At 46.9% G+C, this 16,753-nt stretch overlaps 1 protein-coding gene across 2 annotated transcripts in view; it reads right to left on the bottom strand.

The window, feature by feature from the left end:
• The window catches only part of LOC144756151 (E3 ubiquitin-protein ligase TRIM39-like), a 526,925-nt gene extending 515,464 nt beyond the window's left edge, over window positions 1-11,461 (bottom strand). For both annotated transcript variants that reach the window (XM_078645729.1, XM_078645728.1), the window contains exon 1: window positions 11,113-11,461. In XM_078645729.1, the coding sequence (XP_078501855.1) occupies window positions 11,113-11,168 (56 nt within the window). In that variant the 5' untranslated portion in view covers window positions 11,169-11,461. The remainder of the gene's footprint in view (window positions 1-11,112) is intronic.
• Window positions 11,462-16,753: the final 5,292 nt, after the last annotated feature.

The following is a 16,753-nucleotide window of genomic DNA, read 5'->3' as shown; positions in this document are numbered from 1 at the left end:
GGCGCTGCGCCACATCCTATGCCCTACTACTGCGGATTGTCTACTCCGATGTCCACGGTTGCGCTGCCGGCGCAAGATCCTGCTCCCACCGTGTCGCTACATGTACTAGCCTGGAAGACATCTGCTGCTCGTGGCCTTATGCGGCGGAGTGGGAACTCTCTCCAAGAGCCATGTCTGGCAGCCTCATTGGGGACTACTGTTGGAACTCGTCATCTTCCCCCGGAACTGATTCTACTGCTTGGGCTGACTTTTCTTTGTGCTCTACTGCTGCGTGGTCTTTCTCCTGCTGTGCTCGTGCCGTGCTGGGCTTTGTGTTGGACAGTTCATGGCGGCCAGTTTCCTACTCTGCTGAGGTCGTCTCGTCTGCTTGCCCCACCAGCGATGAATATCGCGCAGTTGGACTCTGTTGGCACATTGGACCGTAAGGGGCTGGGTTGAGGCTGTTTTTTTTTTTCTTCGCCTGCTGAAGTTCTTAGTGCTGGGACTATAATCCACATGCCGGGTAGTGGGGTGTTGGTTCTGTATTGGTCTTGGGGTTCGGGGATGGGCGATTGTGGTTGCGCACATTGATTGCTTTACTTTCCCTGCCTACGTTTATTTGAAATTTCCGGTCCTTCTTCTTCCTGTTGTATTGGCGGGGGGTTGTGTTTTGGCCCCAGGTTCTGGGTGTAACAGATTCTGCTTCATGTCTTCCGAATTTACTGTTGCATGTGGCGTAGATGGTGTATTTGGCCGGGATGTCCGGGAGATCCTGATATTGGGTGGGCTCCTCCTCACCTTTCCTTTTTCGGGGAGTAGTGGATTAGTTTATTCTTTTCTCGCTCCCTTTCTCTCTGCTGTTAGGGCTTTTTCTTCCTTTTTCTTCATTTTTCCTTTTTTCTCTCTTCCTTTCTTGTCTATATTTCGGGTTCCTTAGTGGGCGACAGACACTCTGCTGGGGGGGGGGTTGGCCGTAGCCTCCGCATTGCTGTAGGGTGGGGGGTTATTTCGTTCTTTTTGGTTTCTATGGGCCTTTATTTCCTTTTTATTTTAAGCCTTTTTCTTTCCCTTTTTCTGGGTCAAGGGTTTTAGCTGTCCGGGGGTGGGTAGCTATTGGCGCACGACGTGTTCTGCGAATGTCAATCCTTATGTATTATGTTGGTGCCGCCATTTTGACGATGTTCTCATGCGCGCTGGATCTTTGCTGTGAGTTGCCCGCTTCAATTCTGTTGTTCTGTCTGGTCCTTGATCCTTTCTAGTCCTTCCAACTTACTATTTTATTTACAAGCATAAAAAAGAAAACCTTTAACGATGGTCCTTCCCCTTCTCCTGTTTCCCAGTGGTATATGTCTGCCGATGTGATATGAATCGACTGTAATTTGTTTGACGTACTGCTGCGATGCCATGTTGTGCGCTTATGTGCTTCGAAACGTTGTTGAGGCCGGCCGGATGGTTGTAGGCCCGTATTTGTTTCTGACGTTTTACAATAAAGGTTTTAAAAAAAAAAAAAAAAAAAAAAAAAAAAAAAAGAAAGACTCCGAAAGTTTGTGGGCTGTTTCTTCGTCTGCCCAGATATTAGCCACTGGTCAGTATTATGAGAATAGGGATAAGGAGGAAAAGGATAAACTTGAGAAAAAGACTAAAGACTTAAAGACTTAGGTTCTTTTGCAACAGGCTTATCCCCCTCGTTCTGCTCAGCGCCAATTTCAACAACCTCCCCAGTTTCAGAGGTTGTTACAGACACCTGAACCCTTTGTTCCGCAACCTTTGCTGGGTCCTAATCAATGTGCCTACTGTAAGAAGGAAGGTCATTTTAAGAATAACTGCCCGGTTTTACTGCACCGTAATGGTGGATTGTCAGGACCGCGAGGCGCGTTGTCTCAGGGACAGCGTTCCTTTCCCACTCAGAATTCTATGAATTATTTTGACCAACAGACTGCTCAGTCTGCGCAATATTATAATGATGATTATGGTGTTGAAAATGAGGGTGAGGATTTTCACACTAGCTAGGACAGCCACGGACAAAGCAAGGGAGTCGTATCAGTTCCAGTGGATCAGAATGGGCCTTATGTTGAAGTTGTTGCATTAGGTGTTTCAGAGCCATTTCTTTTGGATACTGGTGCAATGAAAAGTTCTATCATTCACTCCAAACTCCCTGGGGCCCCTTTGTCTGGCTTAACAAACGTTTCTGTAGGATTCTCTGGCGCCCCAGTTCGTAATCCGGTTTCTTGCCCTTTGCCTATTTCAATTGGTTCTTATGATTTGGAGGCCCCGCTTATTTTAACGACTGGTTGCGGCGAGAATTTATTGGGTTTGGACTTATTGAAACGTCTTCATGCAACTTTGTATTGTTCCCCTTCTGGTGTACAACTTACTTTAGGTACAAAGCAGGTTTCTCCTATATATTTGTCTAAGGACCAATTCCCACCCGAATTGCGATCCCTTCCTGCTACGCTTTGGGCTACAGGTCCGAATGATGTTGGTTTGCTCCAAATTCCACCTTATGTGGTTACTGTCAAGCCTAATGTTAAATTACCACGCATTCCTCAGTATAAAATTTCCAGCGATGGTGAGAGAGCTCTATTGGCTATCATCTATGATTTGGTTCAGAAGGATGTGATTGAAGAAACAAGAGGAAATGTTTGCAATAGTCCGGTTCTACCTGTTCTTAAACGCACTGATTCTTCTCAGCCTCCTGTATATCGTTTTGTGATTGACCTTAGGGAAATCAACAAAATTGTTGTACCCCAGTTTCCTGTCGTCTCAGATATCACTGCCTTGCTTACAATGATACCTGCTTCAGCTGCTTGGTTCTCAGTCATTGATCTAAAAAATGCTTTCTTCAGCATTCCTATTGCTGAGGAGAGTAGGGATATTTTTGGCTTCTCTCTCGGAGGCCGAAGTTTCCGATTCAAACGTGCACCCCAAGGCTATTGTGAGAGCCCCTCCATCTATAGTCAGGCTTTGAAATCTCAGCTTGATGCTTTCACTTTGCCCTCAGGTGCCGTTCTTATCCAGTATGTGGATGATTTGTTGGTTGCTGCGGACTCAGAGGATGTTTGTAAGAACGTGACTGTTTCATTGTTGCGTCATTTATCTGATCTACATCACAAGGTGTCACCCTCTAAACTACAATATTGTCGCCAAGAGGTTACCTACTTAGGTCATCTCTTGTCGAAGGAGGGAAGGCGATTGACCCCAGAACGTATTCAAGCAATCGCACAAATGTCTGTACCATCCACACAAAGGGAGGTGCGTGCCTTTCTGGGCATTACCTCTTATTGTAGACAGTGGATTCCAAATTTTTCTTTGTTGGATAAACCCCTGCTGGCACTTACTCTAAAAGACACGCCCCAACCTCTTCCTTGGACTGACGAATGTCTGAAGAGTTTTTATGACTTACGTACTGCCTTGTGTTCTGCTCCTGTGTTAGGTACTCCGGATTACAGTTAGCCTTTCACACTCTACGTTCATGAAAGAGAAGGTTGTGCATTGTCAGTTTTAACGCAACAATTTGGAGACAAACAGAGGCCATGTGCCTATTTTTCGGCTACATTGGATCCAGTAGCTAAGGCATTGCCTAGTTGTCTTAGAGCTACAGCAGCAGCAGCGATCTTCATTCGTCAATCTGCTGGATTGATACTGGATAACACTCTCATTGTTATGGTACCACATGCAGTGGATACTCTTTTGAATAGAACAAAAACACAATATCTCACGAGTGCCCGTTTGTCTGGGTACGAGCTGACGCTTTTGGCTAGTCATATACACATCAAGCGATGTAATACTTTGAATCCAGCAACACTGGTACCCATTCCAGAATAGAAAGATAGCCAAGAACAACATGATTGTTTTCTCCGTACAGAGGAGGAAACGAAAGGTAGAATAGACTTGAAAGATACACCACTTGTGGACCCGGATTGGATCCTATGGGTGGATGGTTCTTGTTTTAAACTTCCTAATGGCGAGACGACTATGCTGTTACCACCTTGTATACAGTAGTGGAGACAGCACGCATTAGACAGAATTCAGCCCAAGCAGCTGAGCTTATTGCCCTGACAAGAGCGTGTGTGTTGGCTAAGGGAAAGAGAGTGAATGTCTACACCGATAGCCAATACGCCTTTAACGTGGCTCACGGTTTTGGTCGTCTGTGGAAGGAAAGAGGATTCTTTACTTCCCATGGGACCAAGATACAGCATGGTCAGTTGGTAACTGACCTTCTCGAATCACTTGTTTTGCTACCCAAATAGCAATTGTGAAGTGTAGTGCACATAAGGATCACTGATGATGTGGGCCGCGGGAATGCTTTTGCACACGAGGTAGCGAAAAAAACAGCGAGAGATGCTACAAGTCGCATGTATGTTGCAGGCCCTGCAAGATGGGTCAGAGAAGGAGGAATGTGTGAGGACACAGTAGAAAGTGTGAGAATGATTCAAGAGGAGGCTACAGAGAAGGAATTGAGTAAGTGGATAGAAAGTACGGGAATGTTGGACGCGACAGGGTGTTGGACGGAATTGTCAGAACACCAGCGTTGGCTGTTACCAGACGCCTATGTACTGCCTGTAGTTACTATGGCGCATGGTCCAGCCCACTTCAGTGGGAAAGGGATATGCAAACTTCTGGCTCCAGTATGGTAGAATGAAGGAATCCCTAAATGTGCGGAAAATGTGGTGAAACATTGTATCGTTTGTTTGATGCATAATCCAGGAAAGGGAACCCCCGATCCGGCAGGTCATTTTGCCACTCCTACATATACTTTCAAGGTATTGCAAATCGATTACATTCATATGGAACGTTGTAATAACCTCAAGTATGTTCTGGGAGTGGTGTGTGCCTTTTCCAGATGGATAGAGGCCTACCCCCTAAAGGATAATACTGCTTTGTCCACTGCTAAAGCCCTCTTGAAGGAATTCTTACCGAGGTTTGGTTTGCCGCGAATTGTCTGGAGTGACAATGGAAGTGAATTTGTAGGCCAAATTATGCAGAAGGTGTGTGCGCGTCTTGGTATTAGGCAGAAATTCCATGCGGCAAACCACCCTCAGTCAGCAAGGTTGGTAGAGTGCTATAATGGCACTCTCAAGCTCAAACTGGCAAAGATTCAGGCCAGCACGGGTCTTGCTTGGCCTGATGCTTTGCCTTTGGCACTCCTATCTACTAGAACAGCGGTATACTCTTGTTTGGGACTTAGCCCATACGAGGTCGTTTTTGGGCGCCCAGCTAACGTCTGGGGAGTCCCTTGACCTAAAAAGTACTCCGATATTCCATATTCTATGTTGATTGACTACTTACATGACCTCACCACTAAATTGCGTGTTCTTCATCAAGAGGTCCAAAACGCTTTGCCGGAGGCCTCCACAGACCCAGGTCACTCCATACAACCCGGGGACTGGGTCTGTTTGAAGAATTTTCAGCGAAAGAAGAATCTGGAACCTCGTTGGGGGCCGCTTCGGCAAGTTCTTCTAGTGACACGTACAGCAGTGAAGGTCGTCGGAAAGAAGAATTGGGTCCATGGCGTGCACTGCAAAAGGGTACCTTTGCCTTTTGACCAGTGGGTCCGCAAGGGTATAGGTGTTAGTGAGGGTGAAAGGGTCCCTCGACTGGTACCTTTCAGTAGTGCACGTCTGGATCGAATGAGGTTTGAAAAAGAAGACGACGACGTGTTGCAAGAAGCTGTACCATCACATTAGCGATTGGACACAACAAACTCAGAGACTTTGTTTCGAGAGCAAACGGTACCTGACAAGACTCGGTACAACCGGAGATCAAAACCAAATAAGAACAATTAAACTTTTTTTCCTTTTTCTGGTTACACTTTTAAGATACATTTTTCCATTATCCATCAAAGTTGCAGGGTCACGGTAGGAGTCTTAGGCTGTGACCTGAGTAGTGACAGTAGGTCTGCAGGACTTGCAGTGTCATAGGACGGCTAAAAATCACAACTAAGTGATTAGGTATTTATTTCATCTGTCTCGTTCATGTAAATTTATTTGCAAATGCATTGCTCTCTGAAACTTTTGTCTCTTCACCTATCCACTCCGTCATAAATATTGTTTTGTGCATTATTTTTGCTGAAACTTATGTCTCCTAATCTATCCACTCCTTCATGTGTCTACCTTATGATATGGGTGAGAAAGTTTTGCTCTGATTGCATTTAATGATGATTTCTCTCCCTTGATGAATTTCAAGGTTTGTAATTGTGCCATATGCATTGAGCATTATGCATTTTGAAAACATGAGATAAACTTTATTAACCTCACAGAGAATCTGTAGTTATTCAAATATAGTATGCGCACTTCGTGAAATTCACTCCTCTCCATTCGGTGGTACTTCCACCTTCCATATGCCCCAAGAACTCTCAGAATCAGAGCATGTTGTTCACAGCGTAGCATTTTATTCATATCAAACCAGGTAATTCATCACAGACCAACAGGTCAACAGGTGAAAACCATCCTGCTTGCTTGGATATATAAATTATGCACAGCATTACGCTATAACAGCATCAACCTGTCAAATGCAATAAGTACATTATGCACGACATTACACTTGAACTTCTGTTTGGCCGTACACTTTAGCAGCAACAACATGTCAAAGGCAGTAAGAAAATTAGGCACAACGTTACATCTGCACTTGAGCTTGGCCGTAAAATTCCACTTGGCTGACTGAGCCCACCAAGCTCCCCACTCAGCTGTGCACATTGTGCCGGCAGGCCTCAACGCGCTACAGCAATTAGTTGCATTACTTGAAAACCAGGGCACCGCATAAAGCCCTGGCCCACCGGGGTACCTGAACACAGGCAGCCTCTCCAAGGTTGAAATCAGTCCATACGTTGTGGGTTAGGGCAGTAGAGTCCAGGACCACCGGCAGGTCAGTCCCCCCTTTTCCGCCTACCATATGCACACATGGCTCCTACCCCCTACTGGGGTCCATCCGGTCACCGAACTTCCATTGTTGTTAACGGTCAGTGCTCCGCCAAACCTCGCTTTTCTGCCGGGTGGGTGGGTGGTCAACGACGCGCCTCTGCATCTTGCCAGAGGTCTGAAGGGACAAAGAGGCAGAATTCCTCAAGGCACCGTCTTAAATATCCTGCCAGGAATGCAGCGCACCCTGATGATGTTATGTTATAGTAATTTTTATAGCGCGCAGCTGCCCCAGCAAAGGGGCGTCCCGGCGCTTTGACAGGCAGAAGGAAGATGCCCAGACATAACAAACCAAACATTACAGGAAGTCCAGCAGAACTCTTACATACTGGGAGGGAAAAGGAATGTTTTAATAGCCCTCCTAAAGGCTAACAAATCCTCCAGGGCACGAATGTGAGCTGATAAGGTATTCCAACCCTTGGCCGCGAGGTAACGGAAAGACCGACCTCCGGCACGACAGCGTTTGAAGCGTGGAACAATGGTCAGATTTTGGCCCAATGACCTTAGAGAACGGGAGGGAACGTAAGGAGTAAGAAGATGTGCCAGAATCTGAGGGGATGACAGTTTAAGAATTTTAAAAGAAAGACAAAGAGTCTTAAACTCAATCCTTTGGGCCATAGGAAGCCAGTGAAGCTTATGGATGGCTGCCTTCGCAGAACAAAATTTAGGTAGACCATCAAGGCTCTAGCCGCGGCGTTCTGGACGCGTTGCATCCAAACAATTTCCGCCTGATTGGCTCCCAGCAGGAGAGAACTCGCATAATCTAATCGCGAGAGAATAGTGGTCTGAATAATCAGCTGACAAGTCGGAGCATCAAAAAATTTAAGGGCTGGTCTAAGCTCACGCAGTATGCCAAAACAAGTGGCAGCTACTTTTTTTGTATGCACAGAAAAACTAAGGGCGGGATCTAACCATACGCCCAGGTTTTTCACCTCAGACACCGGGATGGCAGTGGAACCCAGCTCTGGGGGCCACCACTGATCACCCCAGAGGTTGCTGTGCTTGCCCACAATGAGAACCTCAGTCTTCTTAGCATTGAACTGCAGACAGTTCGCCGTCATCCAGCCAGCCACTCCTATCAAACCCTCTCTGAACCTAGAGGCCTCGGAGTCGGCATCCCCGTTAAGGGCTACTGCCAGCTGCGTGTCATCCGCATAGGAAACTATATTCAGGCCCCATTGCTTGACGACCGCAGCCAGCGGCTGCACATACAGGTTGAACAACGTGGGGCTCAGTGCAGACCCCTGAGGCACTCCCTGCTCAATGGGATAGGGCTTAGATATAAAAGGAGGAGTAGTGACCCGGAATGTACGATCCGCTAGGAATGAACTGAACCAGTCCAATGCCCGCCCAGAGACACCTGCTTCGCCCAGAAGACGCAGCAGTATCGCGTGCGAAACAGTGTCAAAAGCGGCACTAAGGTCAAGTAACACCAGTGCCGCAGTCTGACCGGAATCAAGCACGGACCGCAGATGTTCCGTAATAGCAAGAAGGTGCTGTGTCCTTCCCGAAACCCGTTCTGACTAGGGTCCAGGATATTAGCGGTGTGAAGATGTTTAGATAAGGTCTCATTCGCATGTGCCTCGGCAACCTTGGCGGCCCAAGGGAGAAGGGAGATTGGGCATAGTTCTCCAGCTTAAGCGGGTTCAATGCAGGTTTCTTCAAAATAGGCATGACCTGAGCTTGTTTCCATTTATTAGGTACTATGCCGGAAGAAAAAGAGAGGTTAATGAGCTGGCGAATAGGAGGCAGACATATAGCTGCCGACTCTCTCAACTGCAAAGGTCTAAGCGGATCCGCTTGTGACCCAGATTTAACTTTCATCGCCAACCTATTCAACTCCACCTCAGAAATCCCAGGGAATACACATAGACTCACATTAGGGGTAAAATTGGGTCTCTGAACCTCACTCTGGGGGATAACGCTGGGGAAAGAGCGATAGATAGTCCGAACCTTTTCCAGGAAAAAGGTGGCAAGTTCTTCGCAAAGAGACTGAGCAAACCTCAGCTGCTGGAGCTCTTTTAGCCGTCAGATCTTTAAGAACTTTAAAGATCATCTTGGTGGGATTAGAGCTACGTTTGAACTCATGAGAGTAGTAGGCCGCACTGGCTCTACAGATAGCTCTGTGGTATATTTTAACCTTGGCTAGATATAGAGATTTTTTCTCGGTCTCATAGTTTTTACGCCAAGCTCTTTCTGCTTGCTTACGAGATTTTTTTTAGGAGCAATAAGTCACTATTAAACCAGGGGCTTGGTTCGAGTGAGCGGCATTTGCTCCAAGATGCAGGGACCAAGAGGTCAAGAGCCCGGGAAACCCAGTTACAGAAAATATCATAGCCAGTTTCGACGTCGTTAAAGGGGCCGGGCGGATGTTCGCCAAGCAGCCGGTGGAAGTCCTCGAATTTTAACTTCTTCCAAGGGCGTTTAAGAAGGACCCTGTTGATGGTTTTAAAAGGGGGTGCTTTAATAGCGAGATTGAATTCCACAAGATGATGGTCAGACCACACCATTGGCGTAGGTAGCCGAATCGTAACCCCAGACAAATTGGTAAATATGGGGTCCAAAGTGTGTCCACTCTCATGCGTAGGATGAGTGACCACCTGTCTTAGCTGCAGAGTCTCTAGGTCTGCAAGTATACTAGCAATACCATCCCTCCTCCTTGAATCCACCCTTCGGTCGTTCAGTCTCTCGGCGCAACTAAGGGCGCCCCTCCCCTAGGCGCGGGGGGGCGCCTTCTCAAACTGAATAGTTAGAAGTGTCAGATCATTGCCATCAACTCTTCAACTAAGTGGAGGAGTGTGGCTCAATGGTTAGAGCGGTAGACCCTGATGCAGAGTTCTGGCCAGGGACCAGGGTTCGATTCCCGCCTCGGCGGGCTCACGGCTCAATTTCCTCGGACCTGTTAATTCTCGCCTCGGTGCCTATTCTAATCACGGGCCCCACGCTGCAACTCTGGGCAATAGCTTGCTTAACCGGCGCCAACAGCGCTAAGGATGCCTGGCTTCACCCTGGGGGTGCCCAGGAGTGGACACTTCACAGGGAAAGCCAAGAGGGGTTCCACAGCGATATGAGCATCAGCGCCAGGAAGCCGAATAGGCGACACCGCAAGGTGACCGTCTGGTGACAGTGCGCTCTATAAGTACCATGACATTTAATTGGTCTATCGACCAAGTGGAAAGAAAGTTGATGTACAAGTTCGAGATTGATATATATATATTGGAGATGTCGACTATGAATCTATAAACGATATTGAAATCTGATGTTACGATAACAAATTGACCCCAGTGCATCAGGGATTTGGGTGAATGTGTATGTACCATTATTTTGAAATATTTGTAAGTATTGATCACTGAACAGGTATTAGTTTCGTGCTGGATCACTGGCTCTGAGCTTTCAGAAATCTAACCTGGGGATGCTTGCAGCAAAGCAGGGAGTTTTCTTTGACTGAGATGGGGCTGCATGCAGCGAGCAAGGAGTATATGTGAGCTCAGTGTCAGCCTTTGCACTCAGAGTGTGTGTGCAGCAGGGGGGAGTGTTAGCCTATCCTCTCCGAGCGCGTGTACATAGCTGCTGAAGTTTCAGATTGCCTATGTGACATTTCTGTATTTTTGGTGTGCTCATGTGTGACATGATTGCCTTGTGACACAGTAGCAAGTCGAAAAAAGCAGTTGTGCCATGCACCATTGTGCACACACACTGACCACAAACTGTAGTAATGGCTACCATTTGTTTTCTTAGGAGCTAGGGGTTGCAGCCCAGAAGACTGCCTCAGAAGCACATTTATTTTCACTGACATCAAGGGGGAATGTATTCACATGAATGGCGCCGTAATGTACTTTAGGCCAACAAATAGTTTAGTGGAAACGTGAGGGGTTGCAACACACCAAAACATTTTAAAAACACCTATATCATAGATGCATGATCCCTCATGCCTGATTTGCTATACTGATTTCGTACGCTTAAGCACTAACATATCTATAATTTCAGGGCTTGTGTTCGAGAGTTTTCAGAGAAATGTCAACACATGCCTGGTTTATTATGTCTTTTTATAACTTGCATTAATTTCTGAACACTGTTACTTAGGAGGGTTCGAGGTTTCCTTCCCAGTCCCCAAAAACGATTACTTAGGAGTGACTTTCTCGATCTACAACAGTCAACCAAGAGCGCCATAAACCAGCCGTACACATAAAATCCTTTAACGAATAACTTGACTTACCTTACACTGGTCCTATCACACTCAGCCTCTGCAGCACGCTTCCTCTTCGATGCCATTCTACGCTGCCTCGGTGTCAGTCTGCTCCACAAATACGTGAAGGCCTCTGAGGCAGCCGCTGCTCCACTAACTCCTGGGCCTTGGAAAGCCTCACTCGAGCTGGTAATGTATCGAGGTTACCGCTATTCACGGCCCAATCAGTGACTCCAATACTGACTCTTTTGCGGAGCAATGAGGAGTGAAAAACGGGCGAAGTTAAAAAGCGAGCACAACTACAACTACCAATCCCATGGGGGATAGGAATGCCGCGCAGCACTAAAATGCAAGTGCGTATACGCAGGCACGAGTTCCGGGAGACGTGGTGGGCGTGGTTACAGAGTTCAGACATTCCAATCATTAATGTGCAAAATTAAAACTTACCTCAACTACTATTGGCTGTTGCGACCCAGCCGGGCAATGTCAACGTTAGGAACAAAAGAAAAACAGACCAGCTTTTCTGTTTATCTAATTTTCGTGCCGTGATGCAGGAACGTGGCTTATAAAGCGGTACTATAAAACGTGGCACTTGGCGGGGCTGCATGCTCTGTGTGCGCAGCTTTGCTGAGAGTGTTAGCCTCTGCACTCAGGGTGTGTGGACTGAGCAGCATTGTTGAGAGAGTTACTTAAGCACTCAGAGCGTGGGCAGCGGTGCTGAGTGTTATCCTATGGCCACAGAGTTAACAGTTTACCTGGGACTCTGCAGCAGACCACAGATGTGCAGACCTGTACTGTGGTCGTCCACATCCGGGAGTGCCAGCCTGTGTTGTAAGTGTTGTCATCATGGGGCAGGAGCGCCTGCATCAGTCCTGTCCAGTGGCTCCATGTCACGTGTGGCTCCTTTTCCAGTTATGAGCTGTTGTGATTTGCTTTAGTATCCACTCTCGGACACCGTACAGCAGCTCCTCCTGTCACCAGCTGCCAGCATTGGCATGTTGACCTTCGGAGCGGAGGCGTCTGTTGCGCTCCGCACACCATGGAGCCTGTGTTGGTGCATTTAATACAGAATTCACCTGTTCAACTTCAGACGCTTTACGGAGGAATTCTTTACAAATTATGGCGACGAGGATGGGATTCGAACCCACATGTGCAACGCACAATGGATTAGCAATCCTAATGGATTAGGAAGCCTTTACTGAAAAAAGCACTGTGGGACCAATTGGAGAAAGCCCAGCATGCAAAGCGCTGTTTCCTAAAAGGGACAGACTGAAAGGTATCATACAGGAGGTGGGAACAGCCTTGGTTCTGGATATCTGTTTCTAGAATTGTGCGATATGAATAAAAAATTAGCTAGTATTCGCGCCAAGAATTTTCAATTCTATTAAGTACACGGAGGCGAGGATTATGCTATCTCTTTCTTTACTGTATAAATCACAGCAGCCAATAACATACAATTTGGTATAAAAACTACATTGTTCATGATGCGTTGCATCAGCCACGCCTCCTCAGCCTTCATAAGAGCCCTGGGAACAGTCCCATCATCCTCTTTCTTTGTTCGAACTGAAGAAAAAAGCCCACTAAACCAACAATTTGACGAACATCCTCCAACATGGAAGTTAACAGGAAACTCAGGTCCATCGCAATTCTTCAACTGGAAGAAACTTCTTACTCAGATTTCTTATCTGCGTCTAGGAAAAAACAAACACGAACAACCCGTAGTTCTTGCTTATTACTAGCATTCAGTATCTTATCAACGGGCGGGTAAGCATGAACAATCACATTGTAACATAGGGATAATCCTCGCCTCCGTATCCTTAATAGAATTGAAAATTCTTGGCGCAGATGCTAGCTAATTTTTGATTCTATTACAGGACCGGAGGCTTTGGATTATGCAAGTTTAACGCTTTATTCAAAACAGCAGATGTTATATCTCCCACAGGCTTATAATAAAATTGTTTGAAAGTCGATTCAGACGACCAATCAACACAACGCATAATGTTTTGAATATTAGCTCCTAACATATAGGACTTTGATGCCATGGCACCACGCACAGAATGTGCACCAAACATTTGAATATCAACACCAGCTTCTTTCATAATGTATCTAAGCCATCTGGCTATTGTCGGAGCAGACACAGGTTTAAAAGGTTTTTGCACAGCAATCAAAAGTTGGGTAGAACCCTCAGGCCGCAAAGGGCGAGTACATTCCTCATAAGCTTTCAAGCATTGGACAACACATAGTTTATAATTTCTAGGAAAAGCATTATACTCAACATGCCTGGAGAGAGTTTTTGTACGTCCTGTAATAGTAAAAGAAACTCCTTCCGGAGTAAATACTCTACCTGTATTCTCCAATGCGCGCACATCCGATGAACGTCTACAAGCTGACAGGCATAAAAGCATTGCTAACTTTGCAAACAACTGTTTTCGTGAAAGAAGATTATTGGATGGCCAACTATTGAAGAGATTAATGACTAAAGAGACATCCCATAAACCCGAATACTTGGGTTTGGGTGGATTCGCCACTCTTATGCCTTTAAGAAGTTTACATACCATAGGGTGCATACCAACCGGTTTCCCTTCTATCTGGGTATGCCCCGCAGAAATGGCTGAACGGAAATTATTCACTGACCTATAAGCCAAACCGCTGGCTGCCTTGTCTTAAAGAAAATTCACGATATTGGAAAGGCCTGCCCCCACGGGATCTAAGTGCCGTTCCACGCACCAACCCATACAGCCTTTCTAAGCTGAAGAGTATCGCATCCTAGTGGAAGGGGCCCAAGCCTGCTTGATAGAGTCTGAAGCTGTCTCCGAAACTCCTGGCAACTCCCCCTGTTGCCTGAAAACCTCCATGCCATCAGCGACAATCGCCCCAATAGAATCAGAGGGTGCTGGTCCCCGAGAGGTCCCAGGAGAAGAGACTCCGACCAAGGTAGCATCCTGGGGAGATCGCAGCACATCTCCAACTGTACCGGGAACCAAGGCTGCGACCTCCACAGGGGCGTCACTAATATCACTTCCGCCCCTTGTCTGAGAATGTGAGAAGTCATTCTCGGAATGAGAAGGAAAGGTGGGAATGCATAGTTCACTGACCCCGGCCAATCCTGGAGAAACGCATCCGTCGCTCTTGCTGCTGGATAGGGCCTCCAACTGAAAAAATAGGGAAGTTGCCGGTTCAGCCTGGATGCAAACAAATCAGTCTGACACGGACCCCATATTTCCTGCAACCATTGGAATATGCTTAGCATTAGTTTCCAGTTGCTGTAGTCCCTGAGATGTCTTGAGTTAAAAACCGCTATGACATTGGACTGTCCCGGGATGTATTCTGCTATCACTGTTATTTGACGACTCAGGTAATAATGCCAGAAGTCTTTGGCAATCTCCACTAGTGGAGACGATCTCGTTCCTCCCAACTTGTTTATGTACCTCACTGCAGACACATTGTCCATCCGAATTCATGTGCAATGCTAATTCCTGGGGAGACCACCTTCCGCCTGTGGAACCATCTCCGCAGCGCGCTCCCCAACCCCACTGACTGGCGTCAGATTTGATAACCACTTCGGGCTGCGAGCCGAAAATGGCTCTTCTGTTCCATTCTTCCACGTGGCCCAGCCACCAGCACATCTTGTCCCTCACCTCCTGTGAAAGGGGAACCAGGTCTGTATAAGCCAGACCCTTCTGCAGGTGTTGTATCTTGAGCCCCTGTAATGCTCTGTAATGCAATGGTCGTGGAAAAATTGCCTGAATGGACTACGCCAATAAACCCACTATTCTGGCGATCGCTCTGAGCGAAACTACCTGCTTGCCGAGCAGTGCCACAATCTCTTTCTTCAGGTCCTTGAGCTTCGATTTTGGAAGACTCAACTGTGCTTTCTGGGAGTCTATCACAAATCCCAGAAACTCCGCTGTCTGCTGACTTGGCATGATTGATTACAAACCCCATACTCTGTAAGAGAGAAATGGTCCTCTGTAGGTGTTGGGACACTAACTCTGGACTGTGAGTCATTATCAGGATGTCGTACAGATAAATGATCAAGCGCACTCCCTGCTCTCGCAGCTGCGTGACCACCGGCATCATCACCTTGGTGAAGCACCAAGGAGCCAAAGCCCGAAAACAAGGGCCAAATACTCGAACCTCCGACCTTTCCATTGAAATTGAAGGAAACGGCGGTGCGGAGGAAAAATGGGGATGGACAGATAAGCATCTTTGAGGTCTAGTCTGACCAGCCAATCCCCTGCTGTAACAAATCCGCCAAAAGGTGGATTCCCTCCATTTTGAAATGATTGTAGACTAGGAAATGATTGAATTCCCTCAAATTTAGGGTTGACACCTTAATACATGATTGTGTGGGGTTCTAATCTAAGCGTCTGGCCATCAAAGATTAAAGGAAACTGCGTCTTAGTGGGTCATAATGGTTTAGTATAGTCAAGCTAGAGCTGAGAAACCTCTCAAAAACTTGACAATAATTTGCAGATTTTAGTCAGGCTGGTGCAACTATCTCGGATATAGATCAACATGTCGTCCGCATACAGCAAGGCAATATGTGTCTCTCCTCCATCACACACCCCAGCTCGTCACCTAGGGCTCTCAGTGTCATGGCCAAGTGTTCGAGGTGAGAGCAAAAAGGATGAGTGACAATGGGCAACCCTGCCTAGTGCCCCAGGCAATACTATATGCTCCCAAAATGTCTCTTTCCATCTGTGCTCACGTCATAGGCGCAGAGTACAGCAGGTTGTAGTGTCTTGGTTTGGTTCTGTGTTCCAATGTGGAGTGCTGCTCCTAGTTGCGAGGTGCTCGCTCTAGAACATGGAACCTGAATCCTCTAATGACGTTTGCATAGTCAGTTGTCATTTGCTTCGTTACGTGCTAGATGGGGTTTCCTTTACCTTGGTCTTAATAAAGACTTCTTCAACCTTTCATCAGCCTCCTGGACTCATCATTCCTGTGCTGACACCCCTCTTACACAGGTTTATCCATCCTATTAGATTAGGTCCCAAGCCAATCCGAGCTAGTGCGGAATACATATAGTCCCAGCGTATTGTGTTGTATTTCGGAGGAGTGTGTTATACCCCAAACATCTATTTTTTACCGCGAGGTCGCGGGTAGCCATTAGCGGGTTGCCACGCGTTCCCGACAGTCAGCGCACTAGTCTTTGCACGCCACTCTCCCATTAACACATATAATGGGCAAGGATCGGACGCGCGCAGCGGGCGCGCCGACGGTGCACCAAAGGCGCGCCTAAGGCAAGCCCTCTGCGCCCGTCCGCGCTTGCTAATGACTATCTATTCTATAGTTTTAATTGCCGATCGCTTCCAAAACATAAGTCTGACCTCTCCGATCTCCTGATTAACGAACACCCTGATGCCATTTTCCTTACGGAAACCTGGCTACAAGAGTGCTCAGGACCTGACATTGCATATGCTCTACCTTCCAACTATTCAATAGTTAGAAGAGAAAGGACTTTAAATAAGGGCGGCGGTATTGCAATTATTTATAAAGATTGTTATACTTGCAAATTTGATAACCTCCCGTTTAGTGGTGGCGAATCCGCGTTATTTAAACTTATCGTTAGTCCGAAGGTTGCCTTCTCCGGTATCCTGCTCTATCGCCCCCCGGGTGCGGCTGGAGCATGGGTGCACTCCTTTCCCGATTTAGTTGCCCGTTTCTT

This window comes from Lissotriton helveticus, chromosome 5_1 (genome assembly GCF_964261635.1).
Source record: "Lissotriton helveticus chromosome 5_1, aLisHel1.1, whole genome shotgun sequence".
Lineage (NCBI taxonomy): Eukaryota > Metazoa > Chordata > Amphibia > Caudata > Salamandridae > Lissotriton > Lissotriton helveticus.
This window is presented reverse-complemented; position numbering and strand designations above follow the sequence as displayed.